This window comes from Hibiscus syriacus, unplaced genomic scaffold (genome assembly GCF_006381635.1).
Source record: "Hibiscus syriacus cultivar Baekdansim isolate YM2019G1 unplaced genomic scaffold, ASM638163v2 tig00004046_pilon, whole genome shotgun sequence".
Taxonomy (NCBI): Eukaryota; Viridiplantae; Streptophyta; class Magnoliopsida; order Malvales; family Malvaceae; genus Hibiscus; species Hibiscus syriacus.
The window spans coordinates 621690-642638 of NW_024061997.1; the positions used below are offsets into that span (position 1 = coordinate 621690).

The 20949-nt window shown below is 33.0% G+C and overlaps 2 protein-coding genes across 3 annotated transcripts; both read right to left on the minus strand.

Annotated features, from left to right (window-relative positions):
* Positions 1–4011: 4011 nt before the first annotated feature.
* On the minus strand, positions 4012–5925 carry LOC120188180 (probable 2-oxoglutarate-dependent dioxygenase At3g111800). Its single transcript, XM_039191693.1, has 2 exons — positions 5363–5925; positions 4012–4709 (listed from the first exon to the last, which is right to left on the minus strand). Exons 1-2 carry the CDS (start codon positions 5866–5868, stop codon positions 4133–4135), a joined length of 1083 nt encoding a protein of 360 aa, XP_039047624.1. The 5' UTR covers positions 5869–5925; the 3' UTR covers positions 4012–4132.
* Positions 5926–9374: 3449 nt separating this feature from the next.
* On the minus strand, positions 9375–13297 carry LOC120188189 (calcineurin subunit B-like). Of its 2 annotated transcripts, none has more exons than XM_039191700.1 (7): positions 13036–13297; positions 12636–12724; positions 12416–12540; positions 12174–12270; positions 11872–11981; positions 10507–10581; positions 9375–9517 (listed from the first exon to the last, which is right to left on the minus strand). In XM_039191700.1, exons 2-7 carry the CDS (start codon positions 12703–12705, stop codon positions 9467–9469), a joined length of 528 nt encoding a protein of 175 aa, XP_039047631.1. In that variant the 5' UTR covers positions 12706–12724; positions 13036–13297; the 3' UTR covers positions 9375–9466. The 2 variants fall into 2 exon arrangements, with proteins under 2 accessions (XP_039047631.1, XP_039047637.1); XM_039191706.1 differs by having other exon boundaries at positions 12997–13297.
* Positions 13298–20949: the final 7652 nt, after the last annotated feature.

The window sequence follows — 20949 nt, forward strand, 5'->3', positions numbered from 1 at the left end:
TATTTTTGTTGAAAATTTGTTTTGCTCCCCCTAAAATTTATAAGTCCGTCTCCCCTTTAAAATTTCATAAGTTTGCCCCCTCTAACATAAAATCCTGCATCCGTTCTTACTTTCAATCATTTGACAAATAACATTCATTCACACTTAAAGTCACTCGAACCCATAATCTCTAGGAATAACAACGATTCCTTTAATCACCGAGACAAGTTGGTTCGTGCCCTAACAATAAAAGGAATATTAAATTACACCAAATTAAAATGTAAAGAATATTGCTCGAGTAAAGTAGAGAGAGGAAAACCGTAATTTGACTTTGGGTTTTGCTGTGGGCTTTGAACGATAAGTTATTTAAGGGGTCTGGTCCAATGCATGCAGATAGTCAAAAAGTTTGAGGCGAAGTAGCAATGTGGAACTCATGGGCGTGACCGCCTGGAAGGTTTATTGTTCAAAGTTTTTTGGATAAACTACAAGTTTAGTATCTAAATTATTACTTTTTTTCAGTTTTGGTATCTACACTATTTTTTTTCAAAAAACCATATTTTCATTTTGGTATCCGCCGCTAAAAGCTTAACGGTGATGTTAACGTATCACCATAAGATAATGTTATGTCATCATTGAAAAAATTTAAAAATACCACGCCGATAATTCTATTAAACTTTTAATGGCAGGGTACCAAATTAAACCCTAAATTAAATGTTAGGTATAATTTTGAAAAAAATAAAGTTTGGGAACCAAAAAGGAACAAAAGTAATAGGTTAGGTACTAAACATGTAGTTTACCCTTTTTAATAGTCCGTGGTAATTAAAAGTAGTATCTGTTCAGAATTTTTTTAACCAAATGACAAAACAATTATATCCTACAAACTTAGTTGCTTAAACTCATAACATTCATATAATATAACATTATCTTTTTATCACTACAACCACTTAACAGATTCAAAGTTAAAAAGACTACTACAAATATTAATTCAATATAAGTTAAAAGTAAATTCAGAAATGGTGTTACCGTCGGTCATTTCTTAATACATAAAAAATATCTATCAATGAGATTGGGCAGTGGGACTACCAGTGATGAGCGAGAGATTTGATGATGAACTTGCAACCATACCTTTTTCCCAATAATACTGAAAACGATTCTGGTCCTTCTATTCAACCACTTTATTTTAATTTATAGCAATTTAATTCTTCTACTTTTATAACATTATATTAATAATAGATTAAAATTAAAAATATTGTATGAAAATTTTCTAAATAAGCTTTAATAAATTACGAAATAATCATAATCCTTTTTATCCATGATTTACTTCTAAATAACCTTTAATAAATTGAGCATAAAGTAATCCAAAAGGCTTTAAAAAAAACGTGCTAGAATAGTGACACGGAAATGGAGACAGGTCAAAAAAAGCCAGAGTATAAAGGGTTTGAAACAGTTGCATTATGGAAATGTCATCATCAATATATATAATCACGTGGAAAATTATGCAAATGTGTTAATTTATTTATTTTTATATAATGTGAAGATTATCTTTTGGAATTATTGTTAAATTGCAATGTAATCGCCGGGAAAATTATGCAGAGGAAAACTCGCACCTGCTCTAACAGTGTAGGTCATTTTTTTTTATATTGGTAAATATTACTTTTAATATAGTATTAATTGATATATTTAGTGTATATGAAACAGATTTAAGTGATTAATTATGTGTGTCATCGATATTAATGTGTTATAGAAATAAAAATGTAAATACCATAAGTTGTATTTATAATTTGATGAAAGTAAGAATTATAAATTCTTGTAATTTAATTTAACATTCGGCTTAAATAAATAATAGTCCCCAAAAAATAAGTTAATTTGTATTATACTTATCTTCATAAGAGAGTTTTTATGGTAAACGTGAACATATCTTCTTTGAAGGTCACCATCACTTTCTAGACGATCATCATCAATAGATTCAAGTATATTTTCATAAATCTAGTATTATATTTTATTCACAATAATTTACCGTAACAAATGATGGATTTAAATTTCATATCAATTACATAAAAATATTAAATCATATATGTATGCATTAATAATATAAGTTATTACAATGTGATATCTGTTCATAATATTCTTAATTAATTAATAACATACATACTTTGAGGGTATAACCGTTAGAATTTAAAATTCTTAGGGAGAATAACAGTTTTTTTTTATTGTTGAGAGTCTGAGACCACGAAATGGATTTTTTTAAAAGATAATAGGAGATGATATTACTAATTAAAATGTAAAATATGTTTGAATGTGTGGAGGAAACTCCACCCGCGTTAAGATAGAATGTGAAATATCAAGGGAATAGAACATGGGTTATATTATATATAGTATTAGTTTGTGAAATGACATCCCAGCTGTGCTATTGTGCAGTACACGATAGTGCCTCGTAAACATAGCCATTACTATATAGCTTCTCAAACTGACATGTCGGCTCCTTTTTTTTTCTGGCTAAAGTTATATATATTGGTCATGTGATGAAAGTAAATAATTTTAACAAGCCGTGAGGGAAAACGTGAAATATTCTTTCACCAAAATTCAACGTCCATCAATTAGTGGGGAACTTTTTTTCTTTTTCGGTCCCTCGTTCTAGATTCATTTTTTCTTATTTAGTCCGTTAAATGATAGCAAAATTGCATATGAAAAAAAATTGGTAAATAGTGTTGATTTTTGTTTATTTAGGGATTTGTAGTACTTTCTACGATAAAAAAAATGAGACGAAATGGATAAAGGAAACAAATCCAAAATGAATGAATGAAAGAAAGTTAAATATAAAAATCTGTAATGAATTTTATTTAAAAAGAAAAAGTGTGTATGAGATAATGATGATGATACATATGCCTCAATATTGTCTTCAATCATTTTGAAACCCTTAAGATTCACAGTATCTGAAATTCCTTTAATATTGCAGCCCCATTTTTCCTTTTTCTCATTTTGGCCGCAAAGTTCTCAATTCTTTCATTTTAACCCAAATTTTGAAAGAAAATTGCTCCAAAGTCTTCTAGAAAGAACGACGACTTTGGGATAAATTGTCATCACTACACGATGACTTTGAATTCACTGTAAAAAATACCTAAAATCCTTAAATAAACTCCGATCAGTCCTTATTCACCCAATATATTTTCTTCAAGTACAATATTACTCTCATTTAACCTATTACTCTTACATATATTTCCTGAAAATGATGAGTCAATTTTCAACCCTTTATATAAATAACTAGGTAAATTATATATTTAGAACATGAACTATCAGTTTTGGTCTATTTTAGTACCTAAACTTTCAATTTTTTCAAAATTATACATAAAATTTACTTTTTATTTCATTTTAATACCCCATCATTAAAAATTTAATGCATTTAATACATAAATATCAGTTTTGATCCATTTTAGTACCTAAATTTTCAATTTTTTCCCTAAACTTAAGCATGATTTAGGTACTAAACATGTTTTGGTACCTAGACTTTTCTTTTTTTCAAAACTTAACGGCAAGGTATTAAAATGAAACAAAAACTAAATTTTAGGTATAGTTTTGAAAAAATTGAAAGTTTATGTACTAAAACAAATAAAAACTGATAGTTTAGGTACTAAATGCATAGTTTACCCTAAATAATTTAGACGTTCAAAACTAATCATTTGGCTTTTCTGAGTCTCGTTCTAGGGTTACTTTAGCATAACTATTAAGAAAATAAGTATTCATTCATATTTTTACTTTTTTACCAAGTTATCAAACAAAGTAATATACTAATATTGTTTATAATCTTATTATGTGACCTTACATCTCATAATGATATTCTTTCATATATTATATGATCCAAACACATCTTAATTGTTTTGTATCTTCGTAACGTGTTGAAACAATAAAATATATTTAAAACAATAAAAGTTTAAATTTATGAAAATAATAAAATTACTCCATCCATTGACAGGATAACTCGAATTATTTTACATAACATTGCTTTTGCTGTAAAAAACAGTTTTGACGGACTTCCAAAGCTATGCCACCAGCAATACTAAATCAGTTCCTGTAATCCATGCATACAGTAATGTAATACGTAAAGAGAGGCTACTGCCACAAACATTGTTTTATTATATATATATATATATAGATCTCAAGAAGATCCCAAAGATTCAACTTGTGCCTTTCCACAAGGACCCTTGGTTCTAATATAAAGCCTATACTCGTCAAACGTCATGGGGCTGTACAGTGCTGGCCGCTCCTCACTCACAAGCTCGTTTGCTGGTTCAATGAGTAAATCACTCTTGGGGTTGTAAAAGAACGCAAGTGAAACACGATCTTTCACTGAATTCACGATCACACGATGCTCGACACTTTTATAAATGGCATTGCTCAGTACCTGAATTTGATCCCCGACGTTGACGATGAACGCATTGGGAACGGGCTTCACGGTAATCCACCTGCCGTTCTTACGAACTTGGAGACCGGCGACGTCGTGGTCGGGGAGGAGAAAGGTCATTCCACCAGGGTCTGAGTGGGAAGAAAGGCCTAGTGTAAGGTCAGGTTGAGGACACTTGGGATAGAAATTGACCCTTAAGCAAGCACCGATGTCCTCTCCACCAAATGCATTTTGCAGATAGTCTTCTTTTAGTCCTAGATTTGTGGACATCGCCTTAAGCAGCCTTCCACCGAGTTTTACAACTTCAGCACCGTATTCTGAAAGCAGTTCCCTGCATAACGATTTACGAATTATGAGACAACATACAATAATAATTATTATTATAGGGATGCAAATTTGATCCGATATCGACTAGTTTTGACTTGACCCTATAGAAAATAAAGAGTTAATCTCAATTATTTTTTTTTCACTGTCATAAATTTCTGTAAAACTATAAAATTTTATATTATTTAAGTGAATCTTATCCCTATATATGTTTGTGTCAGGTCAAGTGTGAATTTTACCCAAAATTCGAATTGGATTTTAGATTGAGTGAAGCTTTCCTGAACTCGAGTCGAATCAAATAATGTGTAGAAAAATAATTATATTCATGTGGAGTTGGGGTGGACTAAATCCCTATTCAAACCGATCCATGCACATCACTTATTACGTAAAAGAATATTCGTTTCCCATCAAAATTTGGTATACAGCGTTAGACTAATTATAGGGTCATATTGAAAACGACCAACACTAACTTTGTCCTTAACCTCGGTAAAATAAGCAAATTTTAAAGCTTAAAAAACATATTAATATAATATTGAAGAAGCCATGCAATTATGTGGTCTGATCATATATATGTTATTGATCAATGCTGGATTCGTTTGTTATTCTTTTCGTTTTTCGCTTAACGTGTTTGATTGCACCTGTTAAGGATTGGTAATTCACCTGCAAGACGAAGGTTGTGAGGGCCACTTGCTTTTATTCCTCAAAGAAACCGGCAAGTAATGAAGAAAGAAGTAATCGCTCCAATCAAGGATGGCTCCTTTCTGGACTCCCAACCGGCTGCCGTAGCCTTCGTAGGTGGTCGGGGTGTTGGCGTACTCTTGTTTGAATTCAAGCGGCATGTTAAAGAAGTGACGCCACGCCTCGCGCATACGCTCCATTAGCTCGTGGCTAACACCGTGGTTCACCGCCTGGAAAAACCCCCACTCCTCGCAGGCGACGGAGATGAGTCGGACGGTCTCTTCATGGAGAGCGGGGTGTTTGCCGAAGAGATTAGTAAGATCAATAACGGGAATATCAACATGTTGGTGGTGGTTTTCAGTTTCATTAGTGAAGGATGGCCGATCACTTGGTGGCTTCACATACCGCTCTGGAATAGCATGCATGCCACTCTCGGACAAAGACTGAACTCGAACTACCGGTTCAGGCCAACTCGCAAGACCACTCATCTTCACGTTGATTCCAAATGAGTAGAAAAAGGAAGAGATATTAGGATTAGCTGAGTGATATTGGTGAAAAAGAAGAGAACAAGAAAGGGGTTTATATAAGGATCAGGCAAGACAGCCCGAGATGAAGGATAAATTTATAAATTGTAAGGTTAGAAATATATTATTAATAAACATAAAAAAATAGGTGAGAACTTAAAAGTTTTTAAATAACGATTGTCTCCATTCACTTCTTGGATCCATCCCTCTGAGAGGGATGCATATTTCGGCGCCGTGGTCAACTTGATAGCTTACTGCAATTTGCGGTAGTAAAAGTAAGTAGGAAAGGAGATAAATGTGGTTGATTTTGACAGAAAATATTAACATAAATGGTAAGAAAGGGTTTAAAGCATGCTGTTTTGGTGGGATAGAGTAGTTAGGTTTGGCTGCAATTACAATTAGTGAAGAAAATGGAAGATTTATAAAGCAGTGGGAAAATGAGAGGAATTTTGGGTCAGCTTAGATAGTGTAATTAATTGACGAGGGATGCCACTAATCTACTAGTAGAATTGGTGGGTGGGAAGTTTCAATTTTGCCCAATTATCAACGTGCGTTTTTTTGAGGAGAGGACTGTGGTGCAACCTTCTCAAGTTTGATTTTTGTTGGGCCCACATGACTTTTTCCAAATGTGCACGTTGCGTAATTACACAATGCCGCAATGGTCCTTCCACCGTAAAGTATTACTCCTTCCTCCTCTAGAATTTTCATTTATTGATTTTGTATTTCATTTAAAAAAATTTATTTATTTTTAAAAATAAATTTTAAATTAAATAATATATATTAAAGTTTAATTATTAAACATTTTTAAAATTATTATTTCTTTGAATTAAACCTACCAAAAAATATTGACCTTAACATAATCATCTAAAATATCAATTAAATGAAATTTTAGGAAAAATTAGAAATGCCAGGTTACCTCAAGAATTACTCTGATTAGATGGTTACCAAGAACTCTCATTCCTCAATTTTTTTATGTGATTTTGATAATCAAATCTAATAATTAACAATCGTATTTATACAAATTAACAATCTACTGACAATTATAATGACTTGATTTAATCTACAAAAATTACTGTGATTAGATGGTTACCCAGAACTCCCCTTTCACCAATTTTTGATGTAATTTTAATAGCCAAATCTAATACCTAAGAATTGTATTTATATAAACTAAAAGTTTACTGGTAATTGTGATGAACTTATACCAAACATTAACCGCTTTACGATCTAAGTATTTACACTCCGAACAAAACTGGAAAAATGACTTTTTCTTCTTCCTCACCTTCTTCATTTTTATAGCATATAAATAAGTATATCGTTTTAAAACATGAATATATCATATAACAAGTATAATTTTTTTTATTATATAGTAGACATATATTTTATTACGTGAGTTTATATTTGTATATTTTATGTATATACATATCTGATATTTAGTAAAAATTGAGATAATATTTATTTATCAGAGTGATTAAAATAAAGTATCTACCAACAACTAGTTGATTTAATGTTCCTTAAGTAATATCAGAGGTTTGAATCCTGACATTTGCGAATGGAGCAAACTAGGTTGGGAGGGTCACCCTTGTCTCTACAGTAACCGATTTAGATTAGTCGGTTAATAGATCAGATACCAGTGATTAAATCAAAAAATAATAATAATAAAGTATCTAAACTAACTGGAATATTCGTTTTTCTATTATTTGAACTAAATGAATATCCTTTGAAAAACCGATAAACTTTAACCTTTTAAATGTTTTCAAATATGTTATCTTGTCTAAATAATTCACGCATTTTCATTTGATTGCATCATTTTTCTTATTACATCGTGATTTATATACGTAAGCATATTTATTTCTGTATTTTAGAAGATAATTATACAATATTTTGTGTTAAAACTAGGGATGACAAAAAAATTCGAACCCGACGGGAAAAACCGAAACCCGAATTAAACGGGGACGGGGACAGGGAAAAATCGTTTATGTTAAACGGGGACGGGGACGGGTTTAGTAATCCCTGCACCGATTACCCAGCCTAATAAATATTAAAACTAATTATTATATATATATATAATATTAATAAATTTAATTTAAATTAAAAAAAATATAATATTTATATATTTAATTTAAATATATAAATTTGGCCCGATACCCGGCCCGATACCCGTTTAAATAACCATTTATGCTAAACGGGATACTCGTTTCCCCGCGGTTTCCCCCGATTACCCGATGGGGATCCCCGTTTAAATCCCCGCAGTTTTTAAGCGGGGACGGGTACGAGTTTTTTAAACGGGGACGGAGACTGGGGACCAATACCCGACCCGAACCCGGCCCGTTGCCATCCCTAATTAAAACATTAAATAAGATAATCTTAAAACATACCGAGTACAGTCTGATTATTGTTTAAAATAAGATAATATTCACCTTAAAGCTGAGTGAATATCGATATTGAAAATTTCTTCAATCTTTTTCGAAAATATTCACTCTATTAAATAGATATGTATTAAAAGATCATAATTTAAGTTAATTAAAAGTTTTTTTAATTATTTTAGAAAATTACTTGTAAACATTCAAACATATCTAACCTCTCAAATGATCTATAATAATTTTTTTTTATTTATTATGATACCTATTTGTTACTATCTGCGAATAAATCTTCTTAGTGTTGCCTTTGGTTGATCTGCTTCGTAACAACTCCATCATTGTGTAACCTACGTGCTCTGGTATTCGTTCATATTTGGATATAATCATTCTTATTCAAGAACTGTCTTTTCCTCCGTTGCAGTCCCAATGTTCACCCGCATGTAAATTGTTGCTCATCCATCAGAGCCAAGTGAATTCTCCGTGGGACTCTCTGACGGTGGGGTTCATGTCTTCGAGTCCCTCGAGTCCGAAAACAGGTGGGGGTTCACGTCTTCGAGCCACTTTAGTCCGAAAACAGATGGGGAGTGCCTCCGCCAGCACTATAGCAGCAACACCTTCAGTTGGAGGTCAAGGATCAGAACAAGCGCAGAGATGACGATGATGAAATCGGGTGACAGAGCACAAGTTATGCTTGGCTTATAGGTTCAGAATAATATTCTCTTTTACCACTGAAACTGCACAATGAATCCTATTTTTTTTTTTTAAAAAAAATCTTGAAGATGGCATAAACGAAAATATAAAATATTTATATGATTATTGCTCAATATAATCTTCATATTTTATAAATCTATAGTTTAATATTTTCAACTATATATTATGCTAAATCTCAACTATTTATTCATGGTATATGTATTTCATTCTTATCCTTCATCTAAATCCAAAATTTTGAATCCGTACTTTGGAACAGAACATTATTTAGAAAAAAGATGATTAAATGAACAAACCAATAAATATTGAATACAAGCAACCACTGTTCCTCCAATCATCCCACTATAAATACTACAACTTCATGGTACATATAAACCTAAAATTATAAAAATAGAATTTTGACGATAAATGGGAAAACCTGAAGCTTATTTCTATACAAGGTTGGTTTTCTTTATGGAAATTTGAAAAGCCAATAGTACATGTGTATTATGTATGCCTTAGTCAACTGGAACTTCAACCTCCATTTTCAGTCCAGAGCTCCCCAAAACCTATGCCATAAATACAAAGCAATGCTAACTATCAAAGAGCATTATTTAAGCAAAATTATAGCCCCCCAAATCAAACCTTAAAGTAAGCAATAATAAACAGAGGTTTTATAAATGGACATCACTTCAGATCCTTTCAGCAGTTTTATAAATGTTTCTCAGTCGCCTTGTAACTTCTGCATATTTACTTGATTGCAGAATATGCAAATACTTTTGAACTAATCTGTGCTCTTATTAGAGGAGCCAAATTGTTGGGTTCCTAATACACTGCTATGTCGAGTAGTTTATTCAATCGCGGTCTTATAGAAGCAAATTACCAAATTCCTAGTTGCAGAAAGCACAGAAAATGCAAGCAACAAATACAGTTGTTCACTTCCTTTTTTACCCAACAGAATATGGAACTTTAAAATAAGGTATAAAGCCAGTGAGATATAGCATAGTAGTTGTTCGTCCAAGCCTCCAAGGTCTTTCATCAAGTATAAAAGGTCCAAAATTCATATTACAGCCAGAATCAGTCAAGAGCATGGCGATTTAAATTTTATGTAGGCAAGGAATGCCAACCTAAGATTGGTAAATGGTATGTAAGACCCATGTTTGCTGGAGCAAGGGTGAGTTAATGCATGCATTGGATACGGGTAACTTTTCATAAGCTTTCCTATATATTTGGAGAATCACACCCCATATCAATGTCCACATATATATCAGACAAAGGTGTTAAACATGATACTTTAGGGAATATGTTAACATGGAGTTGGACAACTAAACGATATAATCCTACTGATATTTGTTAACTATAATTGTTTATGTTACTCTGACTTGAATGTGAGAGTCCATGAAATTGACTATATGATCTCTAACTATATCCTCAGATTTTAATCATACTGATCTCTCCCCGTCATTAATTTCCTTTTACCAGCCTAATAAATTAAACTCTTATGCAGAAAACAGGAGAATGAAAAATATAATAGTAATATAAACAAAATGTAAAGCACCTTAATGAAGTCATCCAATGTTAGGTAAGAGTCCTTTGAGTAACCTGCTTCCTTCAAAAGTTGGGTCAAGACTTGCTGCAAAAAGAAAGAACAAAAAAGTAAGATGTTAACGCACGCTGCTCACATATGATCAATCTCACATGTTTCTATCCATAACAGAGAAACCATAAAATAGTCTATCTTGTTCAAAGTAATGTTACAACCAAAAGGAAATGGAGATATTTACTTATATAAAATACAGAATGATGCTTAACTTTGAAAATCTTATTCTGTAATTTAAAGAAAATCTTAAGAATGCAGTAGTCAATGGCACCAGTCAATCATCATCATCATATGATGCAATCACTAAACCACTACTAGTCATAATTAGTAGGCACTTTAGTCCGATGCATGCTTTTATGCACCAAACACCCTACTTGAAACAGCTTTGATCAAATAGGAGTTTACTAACTACCATGATAGATTTAATGAGGAACATAAACTAAAGTAGAATTGTATAAATTCATCAACAGCCTCAGTAAATCATTTTCTATTGACCAAGCTATTTTCTACAAAACACAAGAAAATGAAGAAACATTTCCCGAAAATAATTTTGCATGAAACAGACCTTCAGTTAGGGTCATCTCAGTTGAACTAATAATGAAGGTGCTCATTGCATATATTAATCAGATGAAAAGAAAATGAACAACTAAAACACTTCTTTCGAATCCCTTCATATCCAAAATGGAGTGAATGAGCCGGAAAGTCAAGCCAATCATGCAAACACTTTTCTAATGATTCATTGTAAATGAAAATCATCTGCTTCAGAAAGAAAATAAAAAATTTAAGAGAACCTACAAGATCAGTTTTCTTTAGTTCTTTTTCCATGTATTGGTGGATAGTCAAACTGTCAATTTGAGACAAAAAAGATTGTAACAATACATTTCATTCTCGCCTCCGAAGTTATCTGAATCCGGATACAAAGAAAAAATGTAAACATATTAATTACAAATAAGACTGTTTTGCATTTTTTCCTCAATGATTCTCCATTTCCCCTTTTATTGCTAATTTTGTAACAGGTTTTTCATTTTTCTTTAGCATCAAAAACAGATATTGTTAATTGGATATGTGAACTAAATTTATTCATTACATTAGATGTTTTCATTGTTTTTCAATATGCTAACAGCACGAGTGCACTGGATATCCCACAATGGATACAATCAGCAAATCAAATAAGTGAATTTATGCATATTTAACCCATCGAAAAGTAAATTATGGTCAGAATACAAGTAATTATCAGCATTAACTTGCTCTTTTATTTTCTTTTCAATCAGATGATATAACAATAAAAGGAAAACCATAGAAGGAAGAAATAATTGGTTTTACCTCTCTTTGGTTATCAGAAATAAACGAACCGGACAAATCACAGAACACTTCTAGAATGTCATGGAAAGACACCTTTCCATTGCCATCAGAATCATACACTTTGAAGATAACTGAAACAGAGAAAAAAATTAATAACATAAACTAATTTTGAAACATTTTTAAACTTCAACGAACAAGGGGCAATAAAAAGGCACCCAAAAGGTAATCATCTGAATTCTTTTTCTTGTGACCATTGATTCAGAATCAGATTGTACCTAACCGACAAATTCAATCACTCTAGGGAAAAGACAGTGAAAACTCACGTTTTATTTTCTGCTGTACACTTGCTTTAGCACTGAATGCTGACAAGAAGGCAACAAAGTCCTTAAAGTTCAAACGATCCACCATCTTAAGCAGCCTCTGTAAATGCCAAGACATCAACAGAACAAATCCAATCATTTACATAAAACTATAACACAGCCTGCAAACGCTAACATTAGATCACAAATTTATATTCACATCCAATTTAGTTAATGAGTCCAATAACATCAACTCGAAAGACTACCTGAGAGAGCGGATTCATTGCAAACTCCGGAACTGATAATAACTCATCAGCTGATATAAATCCCTTCGCATTTCGATCTAACTGAAAAAACCTTTGGTACAATGAAACAATTTCCTGCTGGGAGACTGCATTCCCACAATCAAGAACACGTCAAAATTTGTATAATAAAACAACAAAATGGAAGAACAAATCAAAGAAACCAAGCGTATAGACAACCTACATAATTTATGGCAGTGATTTTGAACTTCTTCGATATCATATTGAGTAAGCATCGAAGAAGAATTTCCCATCGTGTCTCACTGATAAAATCTACAATTTTCCATCAAATAAAAAAGAAACAACTAACCTTTATCACTGAATAACTAATACCAATTGATATAAATACAAATTACGTTTTAACTTTAATGGATACAAGGAAACCGAAAGGTAGACCTCAAGATGCCCATGCAATAAACTAGGCTTGATAATAGTACTAATCGGCTAGCTACAAGTAGGTAACTCTACATTACATACAAAAGCGAACCCATCAAACAAGTAGGTAACAAAATTTATCAGTACCCGTCAATTAGAACATTAATTACCTTAAAAAACACTTTTCAATGAATTGAAGGGCAACAAACCTTTGAACTGTTTGGTTCCAGAGAAAAGTGAGAAACAATAAAATAAAAAAAAAAAGCGAACAGGCCGAGCTTGAAGTGAAATGTTTTTTTTCCTGACGAAACAGTCCAGCACCAGAACAAAAGTATCAAGACCCTTACAGATTTTTTTCTGAGCAACAAAATAGAAAATCCAAGAAAATAAAAAGAATGAGAAAGAGTTTATCCTGAAATAAGAAAAAAGAGAAGGTAAAGGAGCGTTGGAAAGGGAATAATGAAGATGGATTAGGGAAGTAGAAAGGGAGCGCGCGCGGCAAAAACCCTTGTCAACATCCAACTTCCTAATAAAAACAGCAAATCAAACGTGTGTACCTGAGCAATTTATCTTCTGTTTTGGGCCTGCATCGTCTTCCACTGAGTCCATCCTCTCTTTTATTTTTAAAAATAAAATTTAAATTAATCTTTAAATCTCGGATTTTTTATTTAAATAAAATTAAGGTAAACAGCACTGATGGTCATTCATATTTTCAGTTTATTCAATTTTAATTATTAGTTCTAACTTTTTTTAAAATTTTGTCACTCCATTTAATAGAAAATTATCTTTCCATCGTCAACTCTCCCACTCCAATAATAGAAATTTGATTTGATATTTAAATAAAAAACAAAATCCACCTAAGTAATACTTGTGGAAAACACTCATCCAACCGAGGCGATGCCAACAAACAAGAAAGCACTAATTTCCCCATTCGTCACCTTGTTTATTGCCACTCTCGTGCTCTCCCCGACACACGTAGCCTTAAGGGGAAGATCGTTAGGAAAAATTTGAGCGTTGCTAGTGACGCCACCATGCCTCCCACGTTGAATGGGAGCAAAGCTCGATATTCGACTTTGTCGAACAAAAACGTGGTTACCAAGATAAAATCTGACCAGTGCTTGTTACGGATCTCATCTCCTCTGCTTCGACGTATCTGTTGGCTACCTCATATAGATGGTTGTTCTTTGTTTGCTTGTTTTTCATCAGAGCATACTTTAAAGGCTTGTGTTTAAATCCAGAGATATATGCGGAAATCGCCCAACCATCTAAAAGATCATGGATGTTGTGTGTAGCTCTCAAGAACTTCCTCGTATAATCCTTTTAAGGCTCACCAGTTTTTGGACCACACTAAACATGATGGTCTATGAGTAGAGGATAACTTTATTAGCTAAAAACTGTCCGACGAATGTATACCACAATGGTTTGAACTTGCCCACAACTGCAATAGGAAAAGAGTTGTACTAATTCTTGGCTCTTCTCATAAGAGTTGTTGGGGAGATTTTACCCTTCAACTCATCGGAGGCCCTTATAATATCCTATAATTATTGTATTAGGATTGATACTCAGTGAGATCTCTGGTCCCATCATAGGTCTCCTTTGGAAACTTGTAAGGTAGGGAGTAAGAAGTCGTTAACACGTGAGATATTAGATAAATCAGCTCCTCCATAGCCCAATCTCCTTAAGAGTTGTTCGAAGCATGAAGATCATCAATCTATCTTTGTATTATTTCTATCTATCTCATCCATTCTTCTTCACTTGGATCAACCGGTTAGGGTACTACATATTCAATGTTGCCCCCCTTTGATCAGATTCTAGAGGGAGAATTCTAGCACCTTGGATGTTTAGACGAGCAACAACTTGCTCTTGCCAACGTCACTTTTCAGCATTCAAGGCTTTTTGTTCCTTTTTCCTTGACCCTGAGAGAATCACAGTTCTTGAAGAATTTTTTATATTAACTCTTGTTGTTGTTTCCCCATTGCAGCTGTAGTTGAGCCATCTAGGAGATATGAAACTGCACTTGCAAACTTCGCAGTTTGCTTTGTAAAACTGTGAACTTGCAGGGTGTTTTGCTTGTAGAGATATGGGTTTTATTAATATTGTGATTGAGGAAAATGTTGGCTAGATTGATCACAGGTATCGTAATAGGCTTGGTAAGATCCGTAGTACGTTGGTACATATTTTGTTGTTGCTGGCTACAGAAGCCAAACTTATCAGATGGATTTTGAGATGATGGAAAGCTCAAATAGAAAGCTAAACTAGCTATTATGGGATGACTCTTGGGGAATTATCATGGTTGACTCTTTTAAGTTAGAAGTATTCTACGCTCAACAGATCAATTGATGGGTTGAAGATTCTCCTTCGTATGAAAAATTTTAAAGACCTTAGGGTCCCTAATACAAAAGAATGATAAGGAAGATATAATTTGCGAACGAAGTACAACAAGAAGCACAATAAATCATCGAAACACATGAGAAATTTCTCAAATATATGTAATATTACAGTCTAACGGTTATAGTAGGTTTCGAGAGAGGGGGATCTGAGTTTGTGTGCAATAGGGTGACAGTACAGTAGCAAAGCAGTGGCGAGTGACGACAAAAGTGTGGGGCAACAACACAAACTAGCAGCTGCGTGGGGTGCTAGCTTGTGCGGGACAGGGGTCCCAAAAATGTTGGGCAGGTTGCACTGGGTGCTGGACAAACTGCACGGTTGGGCGATGGGTGTGTGCACAAAGGTGTTGATCAGCCAGTAGGGTTGCGCACAGACTGCCTCAAGGGTGCACATAAACCGCTCTAGGGGGCATTGGCAGGTGCACAACCGAGTCTAAGGATTGGGTAGAGGTATGGGGTGATGGTCGGAGCGTACTGGTACCTTGGGTAGAGACACGCTAGGCACTGTGCGCTTGAGTGCTAAGCGTCGAGGATGAGGTGTTGATGGTTTTCAAGCAGAACACAAGTCGTCGCGATTTCAGATAATCGCATGTGAGGGGCGCATTAAGTGACGTGAAGGGTGAACCGTGCACCACCGTCGAAATACTTAAACAAATTGTTGAAGAGTCAAAATGTCATAGAGCAGAACGGCGAAAAGAAAAAGATGGATTAATGGGAAGTTAGTGTTTTGATCAATCTCGAGGAAGAAAACGACTGGATGGGAGCATGTTAACTTCAATTCCTTTTATAATATACATGTGAATTCATTATCTTTTTTTGCCATCTTCAATTAATGATAATTATTAATATTAATTTACAAATATGTCAAATAAATAATAATAATAATTTGAAAGGAGATGTACATTGAATCAATGCATGCACACCACAAAATTAATCTCCACTAGCAATACACTGATCAAACCTGTCGCTTACGTCTATAAACAACTGAAAGCCCTTTGAAATAACCCTTTTGTTCCATCTTCAACGACACAATAATAGCTTTTGGAAACAGACAAGCAGTGGTCCAAAGTTGCAGTCAACAGATCCATGATTTGATGATCCAATTTATCAACCCTTTGCCTAGATAAACTCGGAAAAGCATTTTATTTGGCAGCTTAGTAAATTGGTATAGATAATTATCATTAATGGGAGATAAAAAATAAAAAATTACAAATGGATTCATATATATTACAAAAGAAATTGAAGTTAACATACTTACAAAAGAAATTGATTTGATTTTTTTATATTTATATTAAGTTAAAATTTTATTTTATTTTTTTTTAATTTTTGATTTTTTTATGAAACAAACATTGTATTCACGTTCAGGAGGTTAAAAGGGAGTGAATTGAAAATTTTGAGATCCAACGATCGACGATGACCGATTACAAAAATAGATGATGACCGGTGAGAGTGGTAGTGACGGCTAGCGACATGAACTTTGACTGTATTCAGGAGTTGTTAGGATTATTGAGGCTCTATGAAACAACCAAAATAAGCTAAGAGTGGGTGAATTGACCTTTAAAAATATTGGGTATGGACTAAAGAGAGATAGCCAATTTGCACAAGGATTTATAGTAGTTCGACTTCTAAACCAAGTCTACATCCACTATCTTTGCTCTACACTAAGAATATTCTAACAAATTCACTAATTTGTTTTTTTTTTCTAGACTCAAGAGTAACATTTACAAAATTTTTAGTTTTTCAAAGGTTAAACTAGTACCATTCCCTTTAACACAGGTTAAGAAATGTAATCAAGAAAACCTCACAAAGATAGGTGTTTACAATAATTGAGCTCACAAGAAAGAATCTTAAATATATGCAAGTATGCTCAAACACTTATGTATAAGAGAAAAAGGAAAAATAAGATTAAAAGAGTTATTCTCTTGATCTCTATTGGTTGGATATGTGTTGTGACATTCTTTGTATCACCCTCAACCCGTATCCGACCCGGATATAAGTCTGAGGTGTCACATTGACTTTTCAAACTTTAACTTTTGACGAAAACCAAGGAAATTTAAAACTTTTATTAAAATAACATTGTTACTGTACACGAGTTAACCAAAACAAGACAAAACTGATCAGAGCATTTGTAACTAACACTTTTCTTACATGCCAACACACTATACACCATCAAAATACATACTTTAACAGTTACTTCTGATCTGATCTTTTAGCAGTGCTGTTGTTCTTGCCACTCCTATTTCTGTTCTTCCCGATTCTTGGTACCTACGTGTAAATCACTTACACGCTAAGTCTATGACTTAGTGAGGCAACAAACATATAATGTAACTTTAACTAGTAATCATACATAAACAATTACTACCATCATTTCACACAACTCATATACTTTTACATGTAACAAGTACATACATACATATATGTCATTATCATTCATATCTCTTATCTCTTGTTTCTATGATCTTTTATATCCATATCATATATCTTATAGATTTGTTATTATATTAGTATGTTAATCAGTTATACTCATTCACATATACCTTAACATGTACTCACGTATACCATATAACATATATATATCATGTCATGTAAAACATATATCCTATCGTAAATCAAATACACACAAGCAACTATATCATCATCTTCATTCTTATCACTATCATTTATTCCTTTTATCATATAATCTTATAATTACCATTTGTACCATTATATATCACACATAACATTTCACAAGGAAACAAACATATCATCATATCCATGTTATTAATATTATCTCTTTATTAGCCAATGATACACATGTGAGAACTGTAGATACGTGAGTCTATTGAGGTTGTGCACCACTATGCTATCACCACAGCTCGTATAAATGTCCCGAAAGACCTATCCAGAGGTCATAAAGATCCTCGATAACTATCCAGAGGTCATAAAGATCCTCGGTAACTATCCATAGGTCCCGAAGAACCTAGGTAAACTGTCCATATATTCTTTAGAACATAGGTAAACCCTTGACTCTTGGCATGCCAACTATACCTCTAGCTCTCAATACACATAACATGGGCATTTTCACTTATACACTTTCATTGCTCTTATAATCACATATTACTTTTCTTCTGTCACATGTGCATTTAGTCACATAGTTTACTTTCATGTAATTCATGTCACTTTTCATATAAATACATGATTCACTTTCACGTATCACATAAAATAACATGTCAAACATATTACACAACTGATATAATATTTTCATATATTCATGTAGTTCAATATCACATATCATATGAATCCTATAAATCATGTCACCTATACTCATGCATACATAGAATTCACAAATCAAATAACATTTTACGAGTTACTTATTACCATAGTAACTCCGTCACTGGCTCATCGCAAGCCAATGCTTATTCGATAACATAAGTACAATGAAATTGCACTCACCTTAGCCTGCTTGCTTTGCTTTGATTCTAATTATTCGATTGTTCCGGAACAAGATTACACTCTAAATCTACATAGTAATATATTGATACATATCAGTATACTAATTGATATATTCTAAACCATCACTTCTTAGGCTAAAAAGAAAGTTATTTTCAACTTTTAATGAAGGCATGCATCGATACACTACACCATGTATCGATGCATCCCTTGACAGGTGCATCGATGCACTATCCATGCATCGGTGCATAAATCCTATTCGATGTTTGTATTTTAAGCAGGTGCATCGATGCACTCCTTATGCATCGATGCACTAATTACATTCGGTGTTCATTTATTTGAGAGTGCATCGATGCACATTGAAGATGCATCGATGCACACAACCCAAAAATGATACTTTGAGCACGAAAATCCCTTCTTTATTCTCTCAACTCTACATATTTCATCACTTTTTCTATTCTTAACTCTTATACACCTATTTAAACTAATCTATACTCATTTATTTTATCTTAAACCCCAAAATTTTATCCTCCTTATGAGATTCAAGAATTATACCAACTTTGCAACAAACTTTTAATTCCACTTCTAACACTTCATATGTCTTAACTAGATTGATGACAAGTCAAATCCAACTTCCAATTCTAATTATCAACTCTATATCAAAATTTCATTCAAGAACTCAAAATCTTTAATCTTCCCTAACTCTTTTATCTTTTGATTTTAAGATAACTTAAGCTTAGTTATCATCTAACGATCAAAACCCAATCTTTAATTTAACAAATAATCAATATATCAGAAAGTTTACCTTTTCTTGGCTCTCTTTCACTTATGAATAAGAAGAAGAAAGAAAAAAACTCTGGAGAAATCTCTCATTTCCCACATGTATATATCCTTACCATATCCCATTTTTAATTCATTTCTTACTCAAATGACCCTTTTGCCCTTTAATACCTTTTATAATTACTAGCATCTTTAAGGTAATATTTCCAAATAAATCATTGAACTTTTCAACTATTCCATTTTAATCACCAAATCCTGAAATATTACAATTTGGTCACTAACCCTTTATTGAGGATGTTACAAATCTCCCCTCCTTTAAAGAAAATTCGCCCTCAAATTTTTCACTGTACATCTTGATAAGAACATATCTTATAATGTTCTCATGTTGTTTTTTCAACTTATTCCTTCGTAATTTATAATCAGTTATTTGCCTTCAATTTCCAAAGAATCCATTCTTTATCTATCTTTTCCACTCTTTCAATTTTTACATTTCCTTTGACCTTCATAAAATCCATATAATGTTACTCATCCTGTAGACAGTAACCAAACTCTTATTTCAATTAATTTCTCTATATCAAATTAATTCTTCATAAATCACCATCTTCTTATCTCATAGATCATATCCTTTATTTCCTTAACTTATTAAACCTTCTTTCCTTTTTCTTTTTCTTGATTCAAATTCAAGCATTTCATTTATCTTTGTCTTATAAACTGATCATATATATATATTCCCCAAACTCTTCCAAAACATAATCCTATCACTTGCTCTTTTAATATTTTTCCTCATAATATATATCCTTCAACACTGACATTTCCAATCCGTCTAAGCTGTTTAGTTGTAACTCTTCCTAATTTACAATTATCATTTGCATACTAACTATATAACTAGTCCATCTCCAATATTACTTCCAATCCCTTGAAGAATAACTCCATTAGGTTAACAAAGAATTCAATTCCCAAAATTTGAATGGAACATCTCCAACATATCTAATTTACTTGAGCATTGTGACATACTAAATTTGTCACTTTAATATTACTACAAATGACTTTTATCTACTTTCTCAATTCTCTCACCCATTCACTACTCATGTATATATACAACTCGGATAAACCAATATCATAACGCATTTACTGTACAATAGAAAAAATACCTGCTATTATCTCTGGATTATCAAAATCTTCATTAGTATTAATATTAAACATTCGAGCAGTGTAACGTATTTCCTGTTGAGTAGAGGATTTAGGTTGACTTCTGCCTCTTCCTCTACCCCTTCCTCTTTGAGACATAAAAGCAGATCGATCCAACTGTGCATGCTCTTCTGTCCCCAATGGACAATCTCTCATAAAATGTCTTGTTTCCCCACATCGGAAACAAGATCCAGATTTAACTCTACACGTCCCACCGTGATATCTTCCACAAGTCTGACAATGTCTCTACTGTGCTCTTCCATCACCAGACCCTACTGATTGGGTCTGTCTATTTATATCTGATTTGATTCTCTAACGGAGTATACCATCGATCCAGTC